Source organism: Lepidochelys kempii, chromosome 22 (assembly GCF_965140285.1).
Source record: "Lepidochelys kempii isolate rLepKem1 chromosome 22, rLepKem1.hap1, whole genome shotgun sequence".
NCBI lineage: Eukaryota > Metazoa > Chordata > Testudines > Cheloniidae > Lepidochelys > Lepidochelys kempii.
In genome coordinates this window covers 16,626,928-16,649,130 of record NC_136401.1, presented here as the reverse complement: position 1 = coordinate 16,649,130, position 22,203 = coordinate 16,626,928, and the positions used below count along the sequence as shown (strand labels likewise).

Here is a 22,203-nt window from a genome sequence, read left to right as displayed (position 1 = left end):
CTTGGGATGTGCGTTTGAATTTGTCACACCCCTGAATGATGAAGCTAGGCCAATGTCAGTTTTCAGCCTAGACCAGCCCTAACTCTCGCACAGGTATTCATCTGGACCCATTGCTGCAGTACCTGACTGCCTCCCGTGCCCTAATGGATTGGGCATCAGGGCAGGGCTATTAACCCCACTCAAAAGGTGGTGAACGAGGCCCAGATTTCAGCAGGAGTTAGGCAACTAATTACGTTAAAAAACCAGGGCCTAAGTCACTTGCCCAAGGTCACTGTTGCTGCTGAGAGTCTGGATTTTTGGTGTACAACATTTCTGATCGTAAAGGCAAGGGGGACCCCAAAAGGGTGCAGAGCGCAGGTAATTCTGGGAAACGAAAGGCCTGCGCTGAGTAGGGGCAGGGGTTTGGGGTTTGATGGTGCTGAAGTATCATGATCCATTTGAATGCATCCAAACAGCAGGAGTGGCTAGTGCACTGGTTGGGGACTCAGGAGACCAGGTTGGTCTATTCCTAACTCTGCCACTGGCCTGCTGGGTGACCTTGGGCAAGTTACTGTGCCGCTCTGTGCCTCAGTTTCCCCACCTGTAGAATAGGACTAGTGGTAATTGGTAAAGCACTTTGAGATCTACTGGTGAAAAGCACCATCAAAGCTAGATATTATTATTAAAACAGAACTGGAAAACTGGCTTCTACTGTTCTTGGATGCAGCCTGGATCTGCGGATTCAAATCCAACCCCTTTAACCATGAAGGGGTTCACATTTGAGGTTCTGGTTCTGGCACATCTCTGGGCCTGCTGGTACTTGGACAGCAGGCTGGGAGCCTGCCTCCTGCTTTAATTTCCTCCAGACACATCAGGGTCTTGGAATCTGTCTCATGATCTGAACCATCCACACAACAGAGACGGGATGGGAAATTCTCAACGTGCAGGAGAATTTTTTTTTTTAATAAAAGCATCAAAAGTGAACCCTCCAGCCTATGCTGTGTCTGAGTGGGGAGATTTTGCTGCAGTGAGATTACACTTTCAAAGCACCATATGACCGGCTTTATTTTTCCTTCAGAGAAACCAGGAGGCTTTCCAAATTTGGATTTGGCGGATTACTGTCCTTGCGCTGGCGATAAAATCCCCCACCCCGGGAAGAAAAGGCAAGACCTCCCAAGATGGATTAGGGAATGCTTGCCTTGTTTATAGCTCTGAGAACAGCCTCCTGTTCCAGCGCAAGAATCCTCTGGGAAAGGGTGGGTAGATCTCTGCTTTCAAACCTCTCACCTTTTCCTGGGCTCCCTGCTGAGTGTAATTATAATACACCAGGCCTTGCAAGGGGGGGGTCAGAGTTAGGAGCACGGTTCAGCAGAGGGGAAGAAGGGCAGGGGTCCACAGTGGAATCTCTCACTAGTTTGCCCTCTGCCTCCCAGCCCCTCATGAAGGGGAAATTATGCTTAGCCTGCAGCTGCCTTTTGGAAGCTGCAAAGGGTGGATAGTATCAGAGGGTGAAAATTCAGCTCTGCTCATTTCACCAGGGATGAGTTTGGCCCCCTGAACTATGCAGCATGGATCTCGCCTGCCCCTACAATAGGGCTCTCGAGCCTGTAGAAAGAACAGGTTTGGATCAGGTGCTGTAGGAATGGTTGAAAAAGGGCTGGCTGGAATGAGATGCCATGTCTAGCATGGCATGCTAGCGTGGGAGCTAGGAGCCAGCAGGGAGGAATACACTGAGGCCAGCCACCCGGCACGGAGACATGGCTCTGCCTAGAGGTGAGCTGAAGGGGCCGAGGCTCATGTCCCCATGGGGGTCTGTGTCAAAGTGCGAACCCCAGCCTGGTGAGGAGCACATCAGAGATGTGAAGCCCAGCAGGTCACAGGGGTCCTGGTGAGCCCACACGATGTGCAGTGTGCCAGTGATTGTCGGAGGGAAGCAGGGTCTGGTGTGGAGCACCACACGGGAGGGAACGCAGGACCCAGTGTGGGCCATGTGGGAGCGGGATACAGGGTGGAGGCACCTCAGGGGGGGAAAGACATGCAATATTACTGGGCCAGCCTAGAGCATATCACGCCCAGATCTCTGCCACTGTGAGACCAACGGCCCAGCAGGGAACATGCCACAGCGAGGGAGGCTGGTTCTGATTAAAGGCAACTTCTCTGTTGCCTGTTGGTGCCAGCCCCTAAGAAATCCCGTGCAGTGGAGCCCTCTGCATGTCAGCCTGGGTGGTTGCTGTATAAACCTGCTGGGACCCAGTCTATCCCTACAGCACCAGGGCAGGGCTGGATTCAGGAGGCCCAGCCCACCTTCCATCCCAGTAATGGTAGCTGAGGGGCCTGGGGTGGGACACGGAGCCTTCCAGCTGGCCGTCTAGAACCCAGCCTGGCTTGGTAGGGAAGGCTGTCTGGTGCCCTGCGTGGGATGAGTTGGCTTGCCTCAGCCCAGAGGGTGGGTGGTCACAAGCCCATCGTTCCAGTGGCACTAGTCAGCCTCCTTCTCCATCGCAGCGGGGAGGCCGAGGTGAATGGACCATGGAGTCGGCACTGCACCCTGCCCCGAGGGGAGGGCTGGGTTGGCGTGGTATGTGTGGGGTGGCTGGCTGTGACCTGTGCTCTCCTTGTCTGTTGGATAGAGGCACCCGGTGTCTGTGGCTGACGACCCAGCACCGCCCGCCTGTGCCAAACTGACATCGGAACCAAAAGGATAAAAAAAAACCACCCAGAAACTTACTGTCCGCTTTCGCTTGTTACGTCTACGAAGACCTTGATCCTCATTCTGCGCGCAGGACACGGGCGAGACACCGCAAGAGAGAGAGGTTACCGTCCACTCTGGGCAAGGCCAGCGGCAGACACTTACCTACCAGCTACAGTGGGGCTCTACAGGGCTCCTTCCAGCACAGGGAAACAAGGGGGTCTATGGGAGGGTGGCAGGCGGACCAGACCCATCCAACTCACTCACACAGTCACTCCGGCCGCTGCAGAGACCCTCACCCCAGTGTGTCCCCTCCCCATGGTGACTCTGACCCCAGGGGCTCCTGTCCCTGGGACACCCTCACCCCAGACTGTCCTCTCCCCACAGGGACTCACCCCACAGAATCTCCTGCCTCTGCGGGGACCCAGACTGTCGTGTTCTGCAGTGACCGGAGCAGAGGACCAGCCTGGTGGCTGAGACGTACCAGGGCTGGAATGATTCCGAATCCTTGTGGCATTTTCCAGCAGACCTTTGTAAAGCGACTTCCCTTCCTTAACGTCCCTCACCCTACACCAGCTTCTTCCCCTTTCCTGGGTGCATCCCCTCCCTTCCCCCTCTGCCACCTCTGCCTGGAGGGTGGGAAGGCATGTCCCCACTCCAGTCCCAAAGCCTGAGGGTGCCCCCTGCCCCACGGGGTGTGCTCCATCCACCAATACCAGGTGTCTGAGTTCAATGCATTCCCTCGCTGCAACAGGAGCTGTCACTTTGCTTCCCTCAGGCAGACCTTGCCTCACCCCTGCCTGCGCCCTTCAGTTGCTCAGCTCAGCAGCCCCCTCCCTTCCCTGGCTGCCTTGGGCCTCAGAGACCTGGTCCTTCTGCTCGGAGGCTGGGGCTTTCCATCTCCTCCGGGGGCCCGAGCTTGCCCCCTTTGAGTGATGCCACAATGTGTGAAGTGCAGGGGGAGGCTGCAGTCACCTGAGACACACACGTAGGCCGGGCACGGGGACCTCACAGCTCGGGAGAGAGCTGCCGACAACCTTCCCCTGACAAACGGTCCTCGAGCTGCTCGGCCAGGCTGAAAGGCTCCGTCAGCCCAGACTGAGTGCCAAGGGGTGCCCGCCACAGAGCATAGCTGCTGTGCTATGATGACAGGGCCACGCCAGTCACTGTAGGGACTAAGTCAGGAGAATGGGAGATGGACGCACCACCCTGGGGCTCGCTGTGGCCTATGCAAAGAGGACGGTTGTGAGGGGGCCCCCCTGACCCCACACAGCAGGGAGGGAGTGGGCTGGCGAGTGGAGGCTGCCCAAGAGGGGAGGTGTTACCCGAGGCACAGCTAGACCACGCTCTAAGCCAGGCTCCCATCCCTCCTGCTGAAGGCGGAAAGCCGCGGCTGAGCCTTGGGCACAGGAATCCGAGGGTGGGCAGTTGCAGGTGGGTTATGTTCACTCCATTCCCAAGACCCCTGGTGGGACATGGACAGTCGCTTGGCCACTCACAGCCGCTCCCTCCCCCTGTGATAAAGGGTCCCGATAATGGGGCCTGCAGTTCTTAACTGTTCTCCTCCCCAAAGCCCCGTGCAGCCAGTTTCCCTGCCCCTCGATGCCAGCTGTCCAGGCTCTCCCACCTCTGTGCTGCCCCAGCCCCTTTGCCCCTTCTGGTGAGCTGCCCTGACCACCCTATTGTCTCCCTTAAGAGGACCCTGTGGACACCTTGTTACCTTCCCTAGCTGCCCTACCCCTCAATGCCGGCTGTCCTGGCTGCTTTGCCTTGGACACCAAGTATGCCAGGCTATCTCAATCCTCCCTGCCAGCAGCTCCCCATCTCTTCCCCATCACTCAGGGGCATTTGCATATTGAAGAGTTATCTGTGCCATACACAGCCCTGAACGAGCCACATGGATAATAGCTCATTATTACACGGGTCCAATTAGCTAATTTATCAGCTGCCTCCCAGCTCTTCCTATGGCTCCAGCTCCTACACAGCCAAGCTGGCTCTGCCCACACCACCCACTAACCATGCTGCTCCAGGCTGAAGTGTGTGGTGATTTTTTGGGGTGGAGTTGGAAGCAGAAGTGGAGGGCGGGATTCAGGTTCTGAGCCCCCTGGCCAGCAGGGTTCAGTCCCCCAGTGGTTGCGGGGAGGAAAGGAAGAGGTAGTGCCCCCTTTTGCTCTTGATCTGGTTGTCCCAGTCATGGAGTTGGTGGCCTCCAGATTTCTCTGCTGTCTGGAAAGGTGGAGTGACACACCGCAGATGGGGATAAAGGTGAAGGGGACCTGAGAGATCCTGGGGACTCTTCCTCCCCCACTGCCTGCCTCAAATTGTCACCATCAGCGGGAGATGTCCAGGCCCATTTCCTGAACTAAGCTAGATGTAACGGGACCTAGATCCAAGCAACCCTGCTTTGGGGATCTGTAAATCCAAACTGTGGCTTGCCAAGTTCTGCCCCTCTGTTAACGATGAGAGGCTGGGACGAGGGATCTGGACTTTGAGGGAGTCCTGATCCAAACTTCCTGTCTCAGGCTCCTCTGTCTAATGGCTGAATTGGAACACTGGACCCTCCTGGGCCTTAATGTCCGTTGGATGGTACTCCGATTCCAGATCAGAACTCAGCGTCCAGCCCCACTGTCTGCTGCCCTACAGGGGGTTGAGCCTTCCCAGCAAAGGAAAAGCATTCCCTGTGCAATCCAGCTGCTGAGGGACCATTGGAGCTGGGGCTTTCTAACGGAAACCAGGGCACCTTCCGCACCCACAGAAATTCCCCATGCCTCGTTCCACAAAGAAAACCCCAAAGCACAGCCATAAAGAGCTCTGCAGCCAAGATGTTGGATGAATTGACTCTCAAGTCAAATTTAAGCCCTGGTGTAATTCCATTGCATTGGCACAGCTGCACCCAGGATGACCCTGGCCCTAGGTATTGCTCTCTGCAACTCCCCATCCCCGTGTCTGAGCTTCAAACATCCATGCAGCCACTGGAGCCCTTTGGATGGGGTCCCAGGAAGCTCTTTCATTTGATTGGTAGAGGGAAGTTCCTTTGGTATCACAGGATTCTGGAGATGGCCCTGAGCCACCTAATTAGGCTCCATCTTTTAAATCCCCCAAAGCGTGGCGGGTGTTTGGAGCTGGGGTTTTTGGCTGGGGATGCCCACAATCTCCAGAGGGCACCCTCTTCCCTGGGCCCAGACCTGGTCCCTGGCATCAGAGACTGTAGCTGAGGGGAGTTTGTGACGCAGACGAAGCAGAGAAACACAAGAGCAGAGACAGCAGCTTGTGAACTATTGATAAAGGGCTGGAAGGGAGAATGACAGGGTGTCTCGCCCGGGCTGGTTAACGAAGAGCAGAGACCTGTTATATTACAGGATAAACCACTCCCTGTGAGCCAGGGCCAGGGGTTATAGAAAATATAAACTCACACGCCTGGGCGAGGTGCAGGAGGAGACTAGAAATGGTGGATTGGCTGCGATGTGGGGAGGGCATCTCCACTTATTGCAACCAGAAGAGACACACACACACACAAAGCCACCCTCACCCTGTTTCTCATACACACACACACTTTCACAAACACACTCCAACTTTCACACATACTCTCATTCACACACACACACACACACACAAACTCATCTTCTGTCTCTGACACAAACACACACGCTCACTCTGATGGACCAACTTTCTCCGACACACAAACATGGGAGCGATGGGCAGTGGGCGAGTGGCGGTGGCCCTGGTGAGTGGATTTTCTCACCCCCTGGCTGCGGGAGGCCACGGGCGGAGAGGGGAGGGCACACCATTAAACAAGAACACCACTCTTGCTCTTCCAATCCCCTGCCTGGGGACATTTCCACTTGGCAAATGTCCTGGCTGAGTGTCAGCAGGAGCATCCTACTGGCAGGACATGTTCCCTCTCATCTCCCATGCTTCGCAGAGCTGAGCATTGCTGCAGAGCGGGGCTGGCTTCCCAGCCACGCGGAGCAGGTGGCCATCATCTGCGTGACCCAGCTGCCTCTGGTGTTCTGTCTTCTCAGATGGGTGCCCCTTGGCAAGAGGACTTCCCTCTCTCAGCCAAACTACCTGCCCTGACCCACCCACTCTCTCTTTCATCTAGCTTTCTAGCCCACCATTTCTACGGCATTAATCCTTCCTGTCCCCAAGCCTCTACCCCCACCCTGCTTCTCACTTCTCTTGTTTTCTCCAGTCCTTTCTCATTCACGCTTGCTGGTTCCTTCCCCCCTCCCTCTGCACGGTGTAACTAGAGTTCCTCTCACCCACCTTGCCTTGTATTGCACGTTCCTCTACACAGACCCGAGGAGCTGCCCACAAGCATGAGGGAAGCTCTTGACAAACTTCTCTCAACAGGTCCCGGGGCATTTGGCCTCCTCTTCGGCACATCTCCCCATGGCCGCTTCACTTCTGGCTACCCAGGCAATTCCAACCGAAATCCAAACCAAGACCCACCCCACTCCCATCTGCACCACTCACTTCACATATGCCACCTTGACAGGGGAAAACCAACCAGAAACAAACATTATCCAACCCGCCCTGCCCCCAACCTCTCCACACAGCACGAAGCAAGAGGACGGGCGCGTCATGCCACTGCAGGCCGCATGCAGGAGAGGCGAGGCTACAGCGTTCTGGCTTTCAGGTCTCTCTGGCCGGGCCCCGTGGGGACTGGAGGGAGCATGCAGCACCATGGAGACACGGGGCGGGAGGTTAGTATGCAACGGGAACCATTCCACGAGGGAGGGAAGTGACAGGAGGTGGGGGGAGCACAGATTTCACCAGGAGCACAGAAAGGAGAGTGCGTTTGTGTACCTTGAGGCCAGAATCTTAGGGGAAAGGCCTAGAGTGGCATGCGTTAGCGTAAGTTAGGCTGGATGGTTGCATACTCGACTAGGTCTCCGCCAGCTTGGATGGAGCTCCGGGGGCTGGGCGACGAGGCCAGAGCGGATGTGTCCAGCTCTGCATAGTGGACATCACAGTCCTTGGTGCCCGAATTCTGGAGATGAGAGAGCAGTGAGGTGTGAAAACACAGAGGGGACAGCAGAGTGCAGTGATGGGGAGGAGTGAAAAACACGAGGAAGGGGAGAGAGAGAGAGAGAGAGAGTGTGAGTGTGGAAAGAGGGGGTGGGGGTTTCATGGGAAAGGGGTGGGGGGTTCATGCCAAGAGGGATGAGAAAGGGCAAAAGAGACAGGGGTGTTAAAAGAAAGGGGGAGAGAAGGAAAGTGCGAGAGGGAAGAGAAGAAAGACAAGAACAGTGAAAGGGGGAGAAAAGATAAGAAAGGGGAAAAATGAACAATCATTACAACTAAAATCCCCCATCAGAGCCAGGATCCGAATGGCATTTCTCCCCATTCATTAGCCGAGCTGGGCAATTAACCTGTCTGAGCGGACACGCCCCCCCCCCCATGTGTCTTCTCCAACCTGGCTGAACAGGGGTTGCTTTCCCACTTCCAGCAGCTACTCCCCCCTATGGACAGCTCCATCTTTGGGAAATTGGGGCGGACATCCTGGCCCCACTAAAGTCAATGGGAAAGCTCCCCTTGACTTCAATGGGGCCAGACTTTCTCCCCCTGGGAGGGTGAACTGGATTTAACCCCATATAATGGCAGTGCTGTCCAGTTCCATGCTCCCTCCAGGAGCCAGCAATCTCACTGCAGAGGGCCTGCACAGGGTGAGGGGGGAACATAACCCAGAATCAGGGATAATGCTTGTATTTTTGGCCCCAGGAGAACAGACGCAGGTGTGGATGGGTGGGAATGGTGGTCAGATCCCTTGTGATATCCACAGGACATTGGCAGGAGGTCCCCTGAGCACTTCTGAGACCCTCTGGTTGAGTTACCCGTCACCAGTAAAATATTGCACATGGAGCTCTCAAGGTCACAGCTTGGTGTCCAAAGGGCAAGAAAACACCCTTCCCATATGGAGGACACTGGGGTTGGGTGCAGGTCCGTCCGTGATCCTATTCCTCCTCCTTGTGTGTTGCTCTCTCTTGCTAGAGCACTAGCTAGGTTGCTAGTTCTTGGGGCAGGGAACACCTCTGTGATGTGTCTGCCAAGCACCCATCCCATCTGTAGGTGCTCAGCAATAAGGAATCTTGCATGGACAGCATGATACATACCTGGCCTCCTCTGCAGGCTTCCCTCTGGGGACCTCCAAGCGCCTCTACAAACAGTCACGAGTGAACCTCCTGGGAGGTTTGTTTTAGAGTGGGGAAACTGAGGCACAGAGCCGGGCAGTGACTTGCCCAAGTTCACACACAGAATCAATGCCAGACTGGGAATAGAATGCAGCTCTCCTGACTCCCAGCTCTAAGGAGCACCACAAACATCCTCTATAGACAGCATTTCAGGGGCAGCCTCTGGTCCCACCCACACAAGGTGCCTGTGTTGACCAAACAAGAAGCGTGTTTGCTACGGCTCACCGGAGGGCAGGTGGGATGCTTCCAGACACGGGAGCCTCTTCTCGCTTCCCCTCCCTGAGCTACTGCATCCCATGCAAATTAGGTAAAAGGTGTTTAATTTTAGAACGTTCCCCGCTTTGCTTCTGAACGGTTTTCAGCCATTTACCAGCTGTGGCAGGGCCATTTCCGGAGGTTTATGGCTCTGTGATGAGCTGTTTTAAGCACCTGTTGCTGCACAGGGTGATTGGTTGAGTCATCTCTTGACTGTCTTGCTGCACCATCTACCTTGCTGTAACTCTGGGGGGCAGAACCCCTCCACCCAACAGGGTGGCGGGAAATGAAAAGCAAACATCGGTGGTTCTTCCGGTATCATATTCCCCATGGGTGCCCAGATAGGCTGGTCTTGTGAGGGGAACCAACAGACTTCAAGGTGCATTCTGTGCTGCACGGCGGGAAAGGGAGAGCGGACGGGCTAGCATCAGAAAACCCAGTGTACAGCCAGGAGTTCACAAATGTTGGGTGCTGGGGGGGGGGTTGTGTATAAACACATGCACAGCATATGGAAGTGCAGGGCTTGCGTAGTGGTGTATGTGAGGGCTTGTGAATGTATGTACGTGACATCAGAGGTTGGTGTATGTGGCAATGGTGGAATCAAGCCCCTCCGTCTGACAGAGACCTGAGTGGTCTGCGTCTTCATTACCTGCTGCAGACAAGTGTGTAACTTGTAGGGCCAATGAAATCTCACTGACCGGGACCGAGAGGGCATGTGGAGAGAGTGTGTAGGGGCCAGGGGGCTGGAATAGAAGAGTTTACTGAACTTCTTCAGTTCAATTCTGGATAATGCTGGTCCCAATCCAAAACCCAGACCCGAAGGACCATGATCTGGTTCCAGCCTTTGCATCTTGGACCCTTTCTCTAGTCCTGGAGAGGGGTGACCCAAGGCCTGAGGGCCCCATCCTTCCATTGTCCACATTGCTGCCCCATAGCCAGCACAACCCCGCACTCTGGGGATGGGGTCTGTGTCTTTGCAGAGTCTCGTGAGTCTCTGCCACTCACTGGTTCATGCCTGCTGCCTGCTGCTTGTTTAGAACAAAAATGTATTCTAATATCAATAATGTGACTTTTACACAAGCTCTAATGCCGACACCCTGGTAATTCCCGGTCAGCCAAACGAATGACACAGCTGCCTGGACTAATGAACCCTTTCCCTCTACACCTGCAAACATGTAACCACTCCCCGCACACATGCCTCACGCCTGAGCTTCCACACACGCACACTCACACCCACTGTGCCATTAGCTCACTACACAGCCCCATGCAACACAGACACACACAGCACCTACACTCACACACGCACACACACACCGACGTTTACACACACGTCCTTGTGCATGCATAGGCTCTCTGGCAAGGCCACACACACACACTGGCAGAGCCAGTCACACTCATGCACACATTAGAGAGGGGCCAGTGCTAAGCTTTGGAGACAGATCTGGATATTGAAATCTGCAGAGTGGGGGGTGTATTTAGATCCAGGGATTTGGTGCTGGCTCCTCACAGTTATGCGCACAAACATGCTCCCTTCTCCACACATGCACAGACAACACGCACGATGATACAGTGAAAACCAGACACAGCACAAGCCTGGCAGGTCTTCCAGACACCGCACCTTTCTCTGGCCTGAGATCCCTGGAAGAGAAAACAGCTGAGCCCATGGGTACTGGCCTAGTGCAAAGCTCAGAGGGGGAACGCTTATCAGACGTGCATACCCCCAACTTCTGAGCCCTCATCTCCACTGGGAGGGGCAAGGGGAGCTGGGTCATTTGGTACCTGCCTGCCTGCACAAGGTGCTGTGTTTGTTGGGGGCTCATAGACTTGGCCAAGCCCTAGAGACACCATCCTCTCACTGCTGTGAACACCACAAATAACCTCCCCTGAAGGAAAAGCGGGGCAGAGGGGAGGGACATTTCACCCATGCGGCTGGGGGGGCCTGGGGCACTGCAGATTTGTGGGGCAGGTGGGACAAGGAGGAGACAGTGTGGCAGAAGCTAAAATGTCCTCCTCTTGGGGTGCAGGAAGCACAGACACCCCCCAGGGAAACACCCAGCTCATCAAGGAGCAGCCAAACCTGCCTGTCCCTCTGCACACCTGGCGGGTATGTGAAGGTGGAGGTGTCTGTGTGGCCTGGGGCATCTGCGAGGACGGGACTGCTCCTCTTGCTGGAGTCGAGGAGGAGGAGGAGGGGGCTAGGGTGAGCAGCGAGAAATGATCATGGGAATTTAGGGGTGTCTGTAGCTGTTGTTCGCCACCGTGCTGGGCTCAGTTCCCAGGGCTGCTCTTGTTCTCTTCCCCTCCCTCCATTCTACTCTCTTTCCCCTTCTCTCTAGTCTTTTCCTTTTTTCACCCATTCTCTCTCGTCTGCCACCCTTCTCTGGCAGCCCTCTCTTCCCCCAGCCCTCCCAGTCTCTCTAATCCCTATCCGACTCTCTTTCTCTCCAACTGTGCGAAATCATCACCCTGAGGCAGAAGTTTTCATGCATCCCTGTGATGAATCTACTTTATCCCAAATTACAAGCCATCACACAATTCACTGAATGTATGAAGAGCCCGCCCCAGCGAAACGCAGCGTGCCTGGCTCTCTAATCCCTTCCCCCATCCGTCTCTAAGCAGACAAAGCGCCAGCAGAATAGGAACATCCTGTATTTCTCCAGCACCTTCCCCTCCGAGGGGTCCCAAAGCCAGTGACAAACTATCTATATGCAGGAAATGCTTCAGCATGCAGCTGCTTCTGGGGTAGAACACCCTGCAAATCAGAGTAAGGCAGGAAGAGACGAAGTGAAACCAACAAGGGAATTTAGGGGGCAGCTGTAATTCGCCACCCTGGAACTGGCCGGGGCACTGACCCGACCACTCTTGATGTGAAAAGGGATCTACCATAGCTTCCCCCCTCACCTCCAGCAGCACGGCTCCCCAAAGCAGCATGCCAGAGCCTTGGTGCCAACACAATCTTCTGCAATCGCCACAGCTGCTCCTTAGAGATCTCCCATCCCAGTCCTGGCTTAATCTGACCTTTCTTACCAGCTGCCTCTCACCCTTATCTAGTTCTAATGCAGCACTCCGCAGCCTTTTCCATGCCAAGGCCTCCCCCTAGCCTGCCACCCTCCTCCCATCTAGCCGGGATGAACTCTGGCTCCTCCTCCCATTTAGCAGTATGGGAGGGGCAGAGGGATTGCTAACACCTGTTTGCAACCTCCCCCTGCTCCGAGGCCCCCATTGTCATGAGGGCTGCTCTCCTGCAGCACCCCTCCTCTTCGGATCTCTTTGCCGGCATTAAATCTCAGGTCCAGGCCCCTGCCTCCGGCCCCCCAGCTGATGAGATCACACTGTGCCCAGCTGACCCTGAACAATCTGAGGCGGATGCTTCCCTGTAGCCAAACTCTCAGCCACACCCCTCTGGCCGCCCAGTGAGCTGCTCCCACCAGCGGGGTGGCTGTGGGAGCTAGTGGTGACCAGGCCACAGACTGGACCCCGGGTCTGGAAAGGGTTTGCAAAGGCCGGCAGAGCTTGCAATAGGCTGGGTGCTGTAAGCATGGGCAGAAGGCCGTCTCTGTGGGTTTATGGAGCCCACAACGATTCCCCCAGCAGGGCCCATGGGAAGGAGCAGGGGGAAGAGCTGGGCCCGGACGTGCAGCGCGATACACCCCTGTCCCCGTCGCTGCCCCACAGCCAGCGTGCGCTATCTGTGCACCCCAGAGCCCTTGGCGGATCCCAGCAGGCCTGGCAGGAAACGTGCACGCTCCTCCTGCTGACTTTCAGCAGCCTCCATAGCCCCCCCGCCTGCTCAAAGGGCCTGGAGATTGGCAGGGATGGAGCCGACTGGGAGCAGCACCCCTGCCCACCCCTAGGCAGCCAGCCAAAGGGGTGTTACCAACAGCTGGAAAACGGGCAGTTGGGGGCACCGGAGGCGGGGATGATCTCTAGGGCGTGGGGGAGGCAGGAACAAAACCAAAACCTTGTGAACATTTTCTCTGTGTGTTTGGGGGGCAGAGAGGGGGGTCAGGGCCCTGGGCCAGGCAGTGAGAGACCCAGTCCCTGCTCTGTTTGATTCCAAGCAGAGATTTTCCTCCAAAATTATTCCGTCCAGCATTACCTATTGATAGTGCAGCCTGCGGGTGAGTCGGCATATGGCAGGGGAGGGGTCCTGTGTGCCTGGGAACGGACGGGGGGGCGGAGGTACCTGAACAGAACCGGATTCAGGACTGAAAGGGGCAGGACTGGAACCCCACCGACCAGAGCCCTCTGATTTCTGCAAGGACAGTCCAGCAGGGTCGGGGGATGCTCCCCACACACTGCCCCCTACAGGCCTCCGTCCTGCCCTGGAGGGACCCCCTCTGGGGGAAAAGGGAAGTTTGGTTTTCATGACCCGTCCCAGCCTCAGTGCTCCAAACGGTGGTGGGTTTTTGGGACATGTGTCTGCTCCAAGCTGGACTGAGATTGCCAAACCAGGTTCCCATGGTTACTACATGGCCACCAGCTGGGCCCATCTTCCCATCACTAGCCCGGCCACTGATGGCTTTCTTTAATTAACCAACCTCTTGTTATTTACCAAAGCGAGCTAACTCCTTCCCCATAATTATGGGGGAGATTCTGCTCTCAGATCCCATCCTCAGAGCACAGCCTAGCTCCGGGATCCTGCTCTCCCCACAAAACACACCTGGAAATTGGCAACCAATTGGGGAGACCAGGAAATTGGTCATCCCCCTCCCCTCCCATCTCCCCCCGCCGGCAGGTCTCAGCAGAGAATTTTTCCCTTAGGGCTATATGCCCCCTGCAGCTGCAGTGAAGTCCCCGGGATCTCACCAGTGGAACCAAGAGCAGAGTTTGGTCTTTAGGGTTAGCTTTTGCATCACAGCTGTTCTTACTGTCTCGCTGGTTGACATTTCTCCGGATGAAGGTGCTTTGGTCTGATTGTCCTCGCCCTTATTCTGGAGATTCTCACTGGAGACACACTGGTATAAAAGCAACATGAGGGAGAAATCCTGCTCCCTACATCCATGCTAATTATTATAGGTCCTTTACTCTGCACTTTTCATCCCAAAGCACTTCATATAGAGCGAGCACTGGTGAAATGCAGCCACCTCTGGGGTGGACAGCAGCAAGCAGAGCACAATACATTGCTCAAGAAGAAATTTTGGCCAAGGATGCCAGGGCAAAACCCTCTGTTGATCTTGTACCCATTCTGAGCAGTCAGGCCCTTGACTTAAAGTCTCACTGAAGAGATTCCCCTATGCATGGTAACTAATTTATCACCCTCGGAGGAGCAAAGGTCAGTCAACACTGCAGGGATCTAAACCTGCAGTTCCAGGGAGTCTAGCTGTACCAAGGCTGATGCGTAGCCCATGAGTCACCTGCTTGCAGGAAGGCAGACAGCTATCATGCATCACTATCTAACCTATTCTAGATCTGCATCAGCCTTCCCTACACTCCTGCTACATTCCCTCCCTGTCTCCTTGACCCCTAGTCCCCCTGCTGCTGCTGCCTTGCATTAGCAGCTCCCTGTTTCAAGCTGAACAAATCCACACAAAACACAGGGTTTTAAAGAAGTGTCCTCAATTTAAAGTCAAACTCCAGCAAGCTCTGCCCTGCAGATAATTGATTTCCCAGTCTCCTCCTCTGCATACATTCTGCTCTCTCTGGGTCACTTCACAGCAGCCTCCCCTCCAGCTTAACAGTCTCTTATGGGACTGGCTGCAGAAGGTGAGGACCCAGCAGGGAGCACCGGCTGGGTCACAGGCCCCGATGACTTGCTGAAAACCCTACTCTAGAATAGATCCCAGCACCTCCTGCCTCCGTCCACCTCCCTTTCCAATGCAGATTCGCAACTTGCCTCTTCCACCTTCTGCAAAAAGGCCTGAATCTTTGCTGGGAACAATGCAGAGGTCAATTAGCAGTCAGGTTGCACACAGTACCCCGAGCCAGTTGGCCCCTGAGCCCCAGAATAAATGTGCCTCAAAAAAGAAATGTAGGCCTGCAGCTGCATTCTCTCCCACGCACTGCTAGTAGGCTGTTAAGGACCTCAGGCCCCAAGCCCCCCTGGGGAGATGAGGATCCCAAGAGGCACGCAGCACAGGGCAGGCCCAGTCAGGAGAGGATGGACCAGGATCCACAAGCAGATCCTCACTCCTTCCAGCCACACGATGGTATGATCTCAAGGAAGGGTTTATGGGTAGGGGACCCTGTGACTCTGATTTGGCCAGGGTGAAGCTGTCTTGGGACTGATGGGTCAGGGAGTGCGGGTGTTTGACTCAGCCACGCCCATTTCAGTCCTAATTCCCACCGCATATGCTGCTGGTTGTGTCTTGGAGAGGAGCCCATGGGACATCCCATGCACCCACAGTTATGGAAAGCCAGGGGGGTTACACAGTGGAAGAGGAAAGGGCAGAGTCCTGCCAGGCTAGGGTCAGCGGTTGTGGGGCGAGGAGGCCTAGAACTGGATGAACATGGAGACTGTGGTCTCGCATCTCAGTCTAGGAGAGGGCTCTCCTTTCCTCCAACAGCTCGAGAGAGCAGGCTGCCTCGCCCACCCCAGCAGACGGAGGAGTGACCTAATCCCTTATTGGGAGTTCCTGTGCAGAAAACGGGGGGCAAGGGCCAGGTCAGGTCCCTGGCAGTGCCGGCACCATGCCCTCCTTACCAGCTTGTCAGAGTACGGAGAGGGCTCGCTGGCTGCCATGTCGTAGTACGGCGTCTGCAGAGGGAGCTTCTGGAGCTCTTCCTCCTGCTTCATGTTGTCTAGGTGGACGACCTGGAATTGGGAAGACAGGTCAAGAGGGCAAGCACCATTCTCACCCTTCCTGCCACCCATCTGGGGAGCAGCACCTGTCCCAGGGGATCGGGCAAGGTGAACAGAGTCACCATGAGACCTCCCCTGCAGGGTCCCTCTCTCCAGCTCTCTCTCTGCCCCATTCCTTGTCTCACCATGGTTAGGCATTACACTTCAAAGGCTGGGAGTTCACCAAGGCACTGATCCTTCCGAGAAGAACCCTGCCTGACCTAGAACCTGTCCATGCCCAACCTAGAACCTGTCTGTGCCCAGAAGGGTGCAGGTTGGGTCCAATCTGCAGTCTCCAAGGCTGCCGAGATCCTGGACAGAGAGGATAATCCCAAACCACTGCCCTCCTCCCACCAAACCTGCTTCATGGGGCATTCTGAAAGGCTGGCTGGAGCCTGCACTTTGTGCCTCCAGAGGCCTGGCACCCTCAATTCTGGCTGAAGGCCTGTCTCCCATGCTGGCAAAGAAAGTGGGTGTGCTAGGTTGGGGGTAGGTACCTGGATGTCTTCTGCCGTCAGGTGGCTTTTCATCTCCTGTTTCCTCTTTGGTGGCGGGACAGGTTTGTGGGACGGAGGCAGATCAATTCTGCAGGGAGAAAAGCAGCCGTTGGTTCGACTGTGGGGTCAGGGAATCTGCTCGATCCCACATGCACCACTCTCAATGGCAAAACTCCCTTTGGCTTCAGTGGGTGCAGATGCGGATCAAGTAGCTTGGGCATTATTGGGGGGGCGGGGAGGGCTTTCCTTCTGGGTTCCTGGCTTTCATCTCCATGAAGCTCACTTCCCCAGGGGATGACATGTGTCAGGGCTGACCAGCCCCTGGAGGTTGCTTCACCCACTCTGCAATTTAGCCATAGAAATGTTCATAGTCCCAGAATAAGGGATCAGTCAGAGCTCCCAGGTGCAAGGAGCACTCACCTCTCCCTCCTCTCTCAGAGAACTGCATCCCCCTTCTCCCCCCATGCCTGTTGCCTTTTCACTACAGTTCTGGCCCAGACCTTAAATCCCTTGGGGCAGGAACCCTAGGACAGATTCCACTCTCTTTTCTGCCTGTGTAAATCTGGAGTAACCCCAATGACTCCACACATTCCCTTTGCCCTTACCCCCCCCCACAACTTCTTCCCTCTTGGTCACTGGACCCACAGCTGAGTCTTCTCTGAAGTTAGCTCGTGAGCTTTGCAGGGAGGGACAGACCATGTGTCTGTACAGCACCTAGAACACGAGGGCCTCGATCCTGACTGGGGCATCTAGGCACTACTGTGAGATGGCTAGATCCAGCGAGTCAGCTTTCCACTGAACTGTCAACATAATTAAATGGGCTGCTTCTAATATTTCACCTACCCTCCTTGGATTCTTTTGTCCACACTACATTTCTAATCCCAGGTCAATCTCTGCCTCAGATTGTGGCCCCCAGGCTGGTGGGGGTAAACCCACTTCAGAGCTGGCACCAAATCATCCCAACAGGGACTATTTGAGTTGTTGCTTTGGATTCCAGGAAGCAGCTTGTGGTGAGCACTGCCAATCAAGAGGAAGCCAATGGTCTGTCTGGTCTGGTAGCTGGTCTCTGAGTGGCCACTGTTGGATACGTCAGGCTTTGGCAAAAAATCTTCATATTGCACACACTGTGCAATTTATTCCTGATCCCAAATGGGGGGATCAGCTTTTGCCCTGGAGCATGAGGATTGACAGCCTTTGTAATCTCCATCCTAGGGACTGTCTCTCCAGTTTCTGCTCATATGCATACACGTGTCTAATCCTTTTACAAATCTTATTAAATTCTGCCACTCTAATTAGTGGGCTGCCCCCTCCCTTTTCTCTCCATACGTGTTCGTTCTCCTTGTGAACTTCAGTAGATGCAGGGGGTAGTTTTCTGCAAACTCCAGTGGATTCCAAGCCCAGAGCAGGGCTCGGGACGGGGATGCAGGGTGGAAAATGGGGGTTGCGGACTGCGGCAAGGATGCCCAGTGACTTCAGTGGGCTTTGGATCAAGCTCCTAGATGGTTCTATGCAAAGTGGGGCACCACACAATGATGGATGGCATGAAGAGTGGGGAAGAGATGTCTCTGTTATCTCGGGCTCCAGGAGAAGGCCTGACCCCAGGGTCAGGGCATTCAGCCTGCTCCATTGTATGACTCTTCTCAGCTAAAGTAGCTCTTCTTCTGCCTTTGTGGAGGGCCATTGTGGGAAACCAACGGTCTGAAAATGGCTCTTTTGCAGGCCTGATGCTGTCCATGCAATTGCACCCCACATGGTTATTATTGTCTCAACTCCTGCTTTTCACTCCGCTGTCTCTCTCTGCACACTCCCGTCATCCTCCAGTGCCTTCTCTCAAACAGAATTAAATGGAGCAAAACATTTTTTCTGGGATGTAACAACCATGTGGTGGGGGCAGTGGGGAGATCCATTTACCCTTCAGCTCTTTGGTGCTTTCCCTTTGCAAATGGGAAGGGGGTGATTTGAGGGTGATAGGCGGGGCATTTGCTCTCTGAAAGGATACAGCAGCAAGGAGGATGCTGTTCCCTGAGAGGATTCATGAGAAGAACTTCTCCAAAGGGGGTGGGGGTGGAATTGTTTGTGCGGCACACACTGGAGCAACCACTCTGCTCCAAGACCTCTGCTCTGAGCCTCAGGGGACATAGCTGGGCAATGGACCCTCAGTGAGCAGCAGCCGGTGGGATCCAGTGAGTTGTTCCCTTCTCCAGCATCAGAGGGATGCGGGATACCAGGCTAGCACATTGTGGTAATACCCAGACTGTAATGAACTGCCTGGTATGAATGTATGACCACTGCCCTCTTCAAAATCAGAGCAGCCTGCCTGTGTGTCATAGACCCCATACTGCTGGTAGCTAATGGAGAGTCACATTTAGCTCAAGGAGCTGGGGTCACATCTCTGGTGCAGGGGGAGATGAGATGCTCTGTTGGGAGTCTGACTGGCCATGTAGTTTAGGGGCAACCACCAATTCCTAGGTGGCTACAGACTTCTTGTGATCAGAGTGTGCTAAGAAGGGGCACAGGGAGAGTAGAATGGGGAACAAAATGGTGTTTGAAAGCAAAGATGAGCCCAAACCCAGACACGCCCCTGCCCCCCCAGATTTTGAAAGTAGTTAGTGGGACCTGAGTCTGGACTCAGACCCGATTCTTGCCAACAACCTGAGCACCTAGGGGAGGATGGGGCCAGGGCTGAATTGCAGGTTGAGGTCCCAGCAATGTGACTTGAACCATTCCAATAGTCAGGGAGCCAGAGAGAGCTGCCACGGGAGAAGAGCCTGGGGTGGGGGTGAACAGGGGGAGCCTGTACTGAGGAGGCTGAAAGGGGATCCACGCTGGAGGAGCCCAGCTGTGCATCAGGATCAAACTTCAAACCCGTGCACACTCTATTGTGAGTCACCTCTTGTTCTGGTGCCTTGTTCACTGGATCTTGGGGGAATACCACTGCCTCAGTGTCTTGCCCTAATCTGAGTCCTGGGGAGGGGGATCAGGGAGTAAGAGAGGGCAGGAGTAGAAATGGGAGGGGGCCAGGCTGGGAAGCTGCAGGGAGACCACATGTGGGGTGTCCAGAGAAGTGGGGAGTGAAGAGGCAGAGAAAGCAGGTTGGCTTGTCTGCTTTTCTACCCCAAAATCTCTCAGTGACACAATCAAAGGAGAAACTTTCCCTCCTCCAAACTTTCTAACAACTGAAAAAGGATCCACAACAAACTCTGCTGTGAGTGGGAGCCAGAAGCTGGGAACCAGGAGCTGTCCCTGCATGTTGCCAGAGCATTGGAGGTGGGGAGGGGAGTCAGGTATTTTTATAAATGGGCCTGAAAGCTCCCACGTATGAGATGCAGGGGAGAGACGCTTGCTAGGATCCACTCTGGGAAAGGACCATGCTTGGGGCTGGTAATGGCTTGGCCCTGTTAGGAGGGGGAGATACAGCCCTGAGTGATAAGGCAGAGAGGAGCAAAGATGATTTATCATTCAGGGAGAACCAGCCGGCAGGAAGAAGGGAGAGAAACACACACAATGAAAGAGAATAATTCACTCCTCTGCCCAGGAGCCCTGGACCATGCCCAGGGGCTGCCCAGGGTACACTCAGCTTGGGGCACTCCCTCCAACCAGGCCAGCCACCACAGGGCTGGGGAGCAGGATCCTCTCGGCATGTCCCCTGCCTCCCGCCCACTGTTCCCTCTAAGCTGTGTGCATAAGTGCGCGTGCACACAGACCCGAAACCCTGCGCACACGGCGAAACACCGCGCCCACAGACATTTGCACAGAAGCACAAACATTTGCACACAAGACATTTTTTGCACACATGGCCTGTCAAAAATTTGCACGGAAGAAAATTAGAGGGAACATTGCTCCCGCCCTGTTTTTGGGATAGTTCAGCACCCTGGACAGCAGGCACGCCATCAGTTCCCAAGGGCTGTGGCAGAGGAGAGGGGCCAAGCGTCTCCAAACCCAAGGATGGGGCCGGGTGGTGGATCTCTGAGCTCCTGCTCCATCAGCAGGTAGAGGCGAAAGGGGCTGCTCCACTGAGAAGCAGGCAAGACAATGCCCCCTGCACCCAGGCTGGCACAAGCGAACTGGCATTTGTGCCTTCCAAGCAGGCCTCCCTGTCACGCAATGGGCCGCGGTGCAGTTTGTGCAGGTTCCCCTGTCGTGCCTCCTCTTTAAACATCTGCCCCCAAATACACACAGCTGGGGTGACAAGGTGGTAGAGAAGCCAGGGGAAGCAATGTGGGACTCTGAGCTCAGTCTCCAGGGAATAGGGCCCTAGGCAGCACTTGGGAATCCTGGTTCAATCTCTAGTGTGCAAGCCCTGGCTGTCTCTCCACCAGCAGGCACCCCTGATCAGTAGCCAATGGGCCACTGATCCAACCTGCCCACCCCCATCACCAAAGATTTATTTACCTCATTCTCTGTGGGGTTCAGGCAGCACTTACTGCAACCCCCCACCCTTTGCTTGTGATTTTGGAAAAATCTCAAATGGGCCAATTTGCTTTGGCAAAGCTAAAAAGAGGCCCAGTTTTGTCCAACCCCCGATGCGGGTGTCCCACCCCTCCATGTGCCTGGTGTCGGTGCGTATGTTTGTGCCAGTCAGGAGCAGCCCTCACCTTTTGCTCTTTGGAGACCGGGATCCCGCACACGGGTTCATACCCTGCTCTCCCTAGTGCGTGCCATCCCGTGTCACCGAACCTCGGACAAAGGCATCATGGCTGGCACTCTCTGCTGAGGAGTGGAATTGTTGTGGCTGTTGCAGGTTCGGATACCGGGGCATTGGCCAAGTGACCCGCGGGAGGGCTCTGGCCGGGAATCCGAGAGGACGTTGCTGTTTAGGCTTGAGGGGTATCAGAAGAGCTCTCAGGGGAGGGATCTAGCAGGGAGAGCCACAGCTCAGGCTGGGGGAGCAGGAATGGAGCTGCAGGGGAAGGAGGTTGGGTGGGGCCAGTCCAGGACTGGAATGCTGGAGCCCAGGGTTGAGGTGCAGCCGGGAGGGAACGCAGAGGCTACTCACAGGTCATTGTCGGTCTCTGTGCGGCTCTTCTGCTGTCGCCTGTAGATGATGAACACAGTGACGGCCACGCCGATGATGAGAGCTGCAGCAATTACGCCCCCCAGGATCCCGATAATGCCCCCTGGGGGTCCCTGCGGCAGCGGCTTATCTGGAACAAACACAGAGACGTAACGCATTAGCATCTGAAGCCTGGGGAGCAATGGTGCCAGGCGTAGCACTCAGCAGAGCAGAGGCCCAATGTACTGCAGATCCTGTGGCTCCCGGAGAGAGATCAGCCCCCACACTGCACACACTGCTTGATCTCCCTGTCCCATCCCTCCCCCTGCAAGGCATACCCTTCTGCCCCACGATGGACCTTGTCTCTTCCAGGTCTCCAGAGACCTGGTTTTCTATTGACTGACACTGCTCCATCTTGGCCCCTTCTGACCATTTGGTCCATAGATTCCATGATCATAGGGCCTTGCCTCGAGAAGCACCAGATGCCTCCTTCGCTGGCCTCCCGTGGATTGAACAAGGTTCCTCGCCACTCATCAGCCCCCTTGCCGAGTACCGTGATCCTCCCCACCGAGGGCCTCCCTGCTCTTAGCATTGCTGACCCCACTCTCCCAGGTCTCCCCTCCCCATGGCCTGGACCCCCCACTGGGACCCGCCTCCCCATAACCAGGTCTGTCCTAAGGATTGCAGCCAGAACCGACAGCAGGGGGAAACCTATGGGGCACTGGGGGTGGGGGCCTTGTCCTCCCAGAGTCCCAGTGCTCAGATACTACAATGCTGAGCAGCAGTGCCAAACCCCAGCATTCCCCGCTCCTAGT

At 55.4% G+C, this 22,203-nt stretch overlaps 1 protein-coding gene across 3 annotated transcripts in view; it reads right to left on the bottom strand.

Annotated features, from left to right (window-relative positions):
- NECTIN1 (nectin cell adhesion molecule 1) overlaps nucleotides 1–22,203 on the bottom strand; it is a 153,862-nt gene that overhangs the window by 11,049 nt on the left and 120,610 nt on the right. Inside the window, exons 6-9 of one of the 3 annotated variants that reach the window (XM_073320776.1) lie at nucleotides 21,392–21,539; nucleotides 16,396–16,483; nucleotides 15,761–15,871; nucleotides 7,552–7,661 (exon numbers count right to left, since the gene is read on the bottom strand). In XM_073320776.1, the coding sequence (XP_073176877.1) occupies nucleotides 7,552–7,661; nucleotides 15,761–15,871; nucleotides 16,396–16,483; nucleotides 21,392–21,539 (457 nt within the window). Of the gene's footprint in view, nucleotides 1–7,477; nucleotides 7,662–15,760; nucleotides 15,872–16,395; nucleotides 16,484–21,391; nucleotides 21,540–22,203 lie in introns of all 3 variants that reach the window. The other 2 variants (XM_073320777.1, XM_073320774.2) reach the window with 2 other exon arrangements.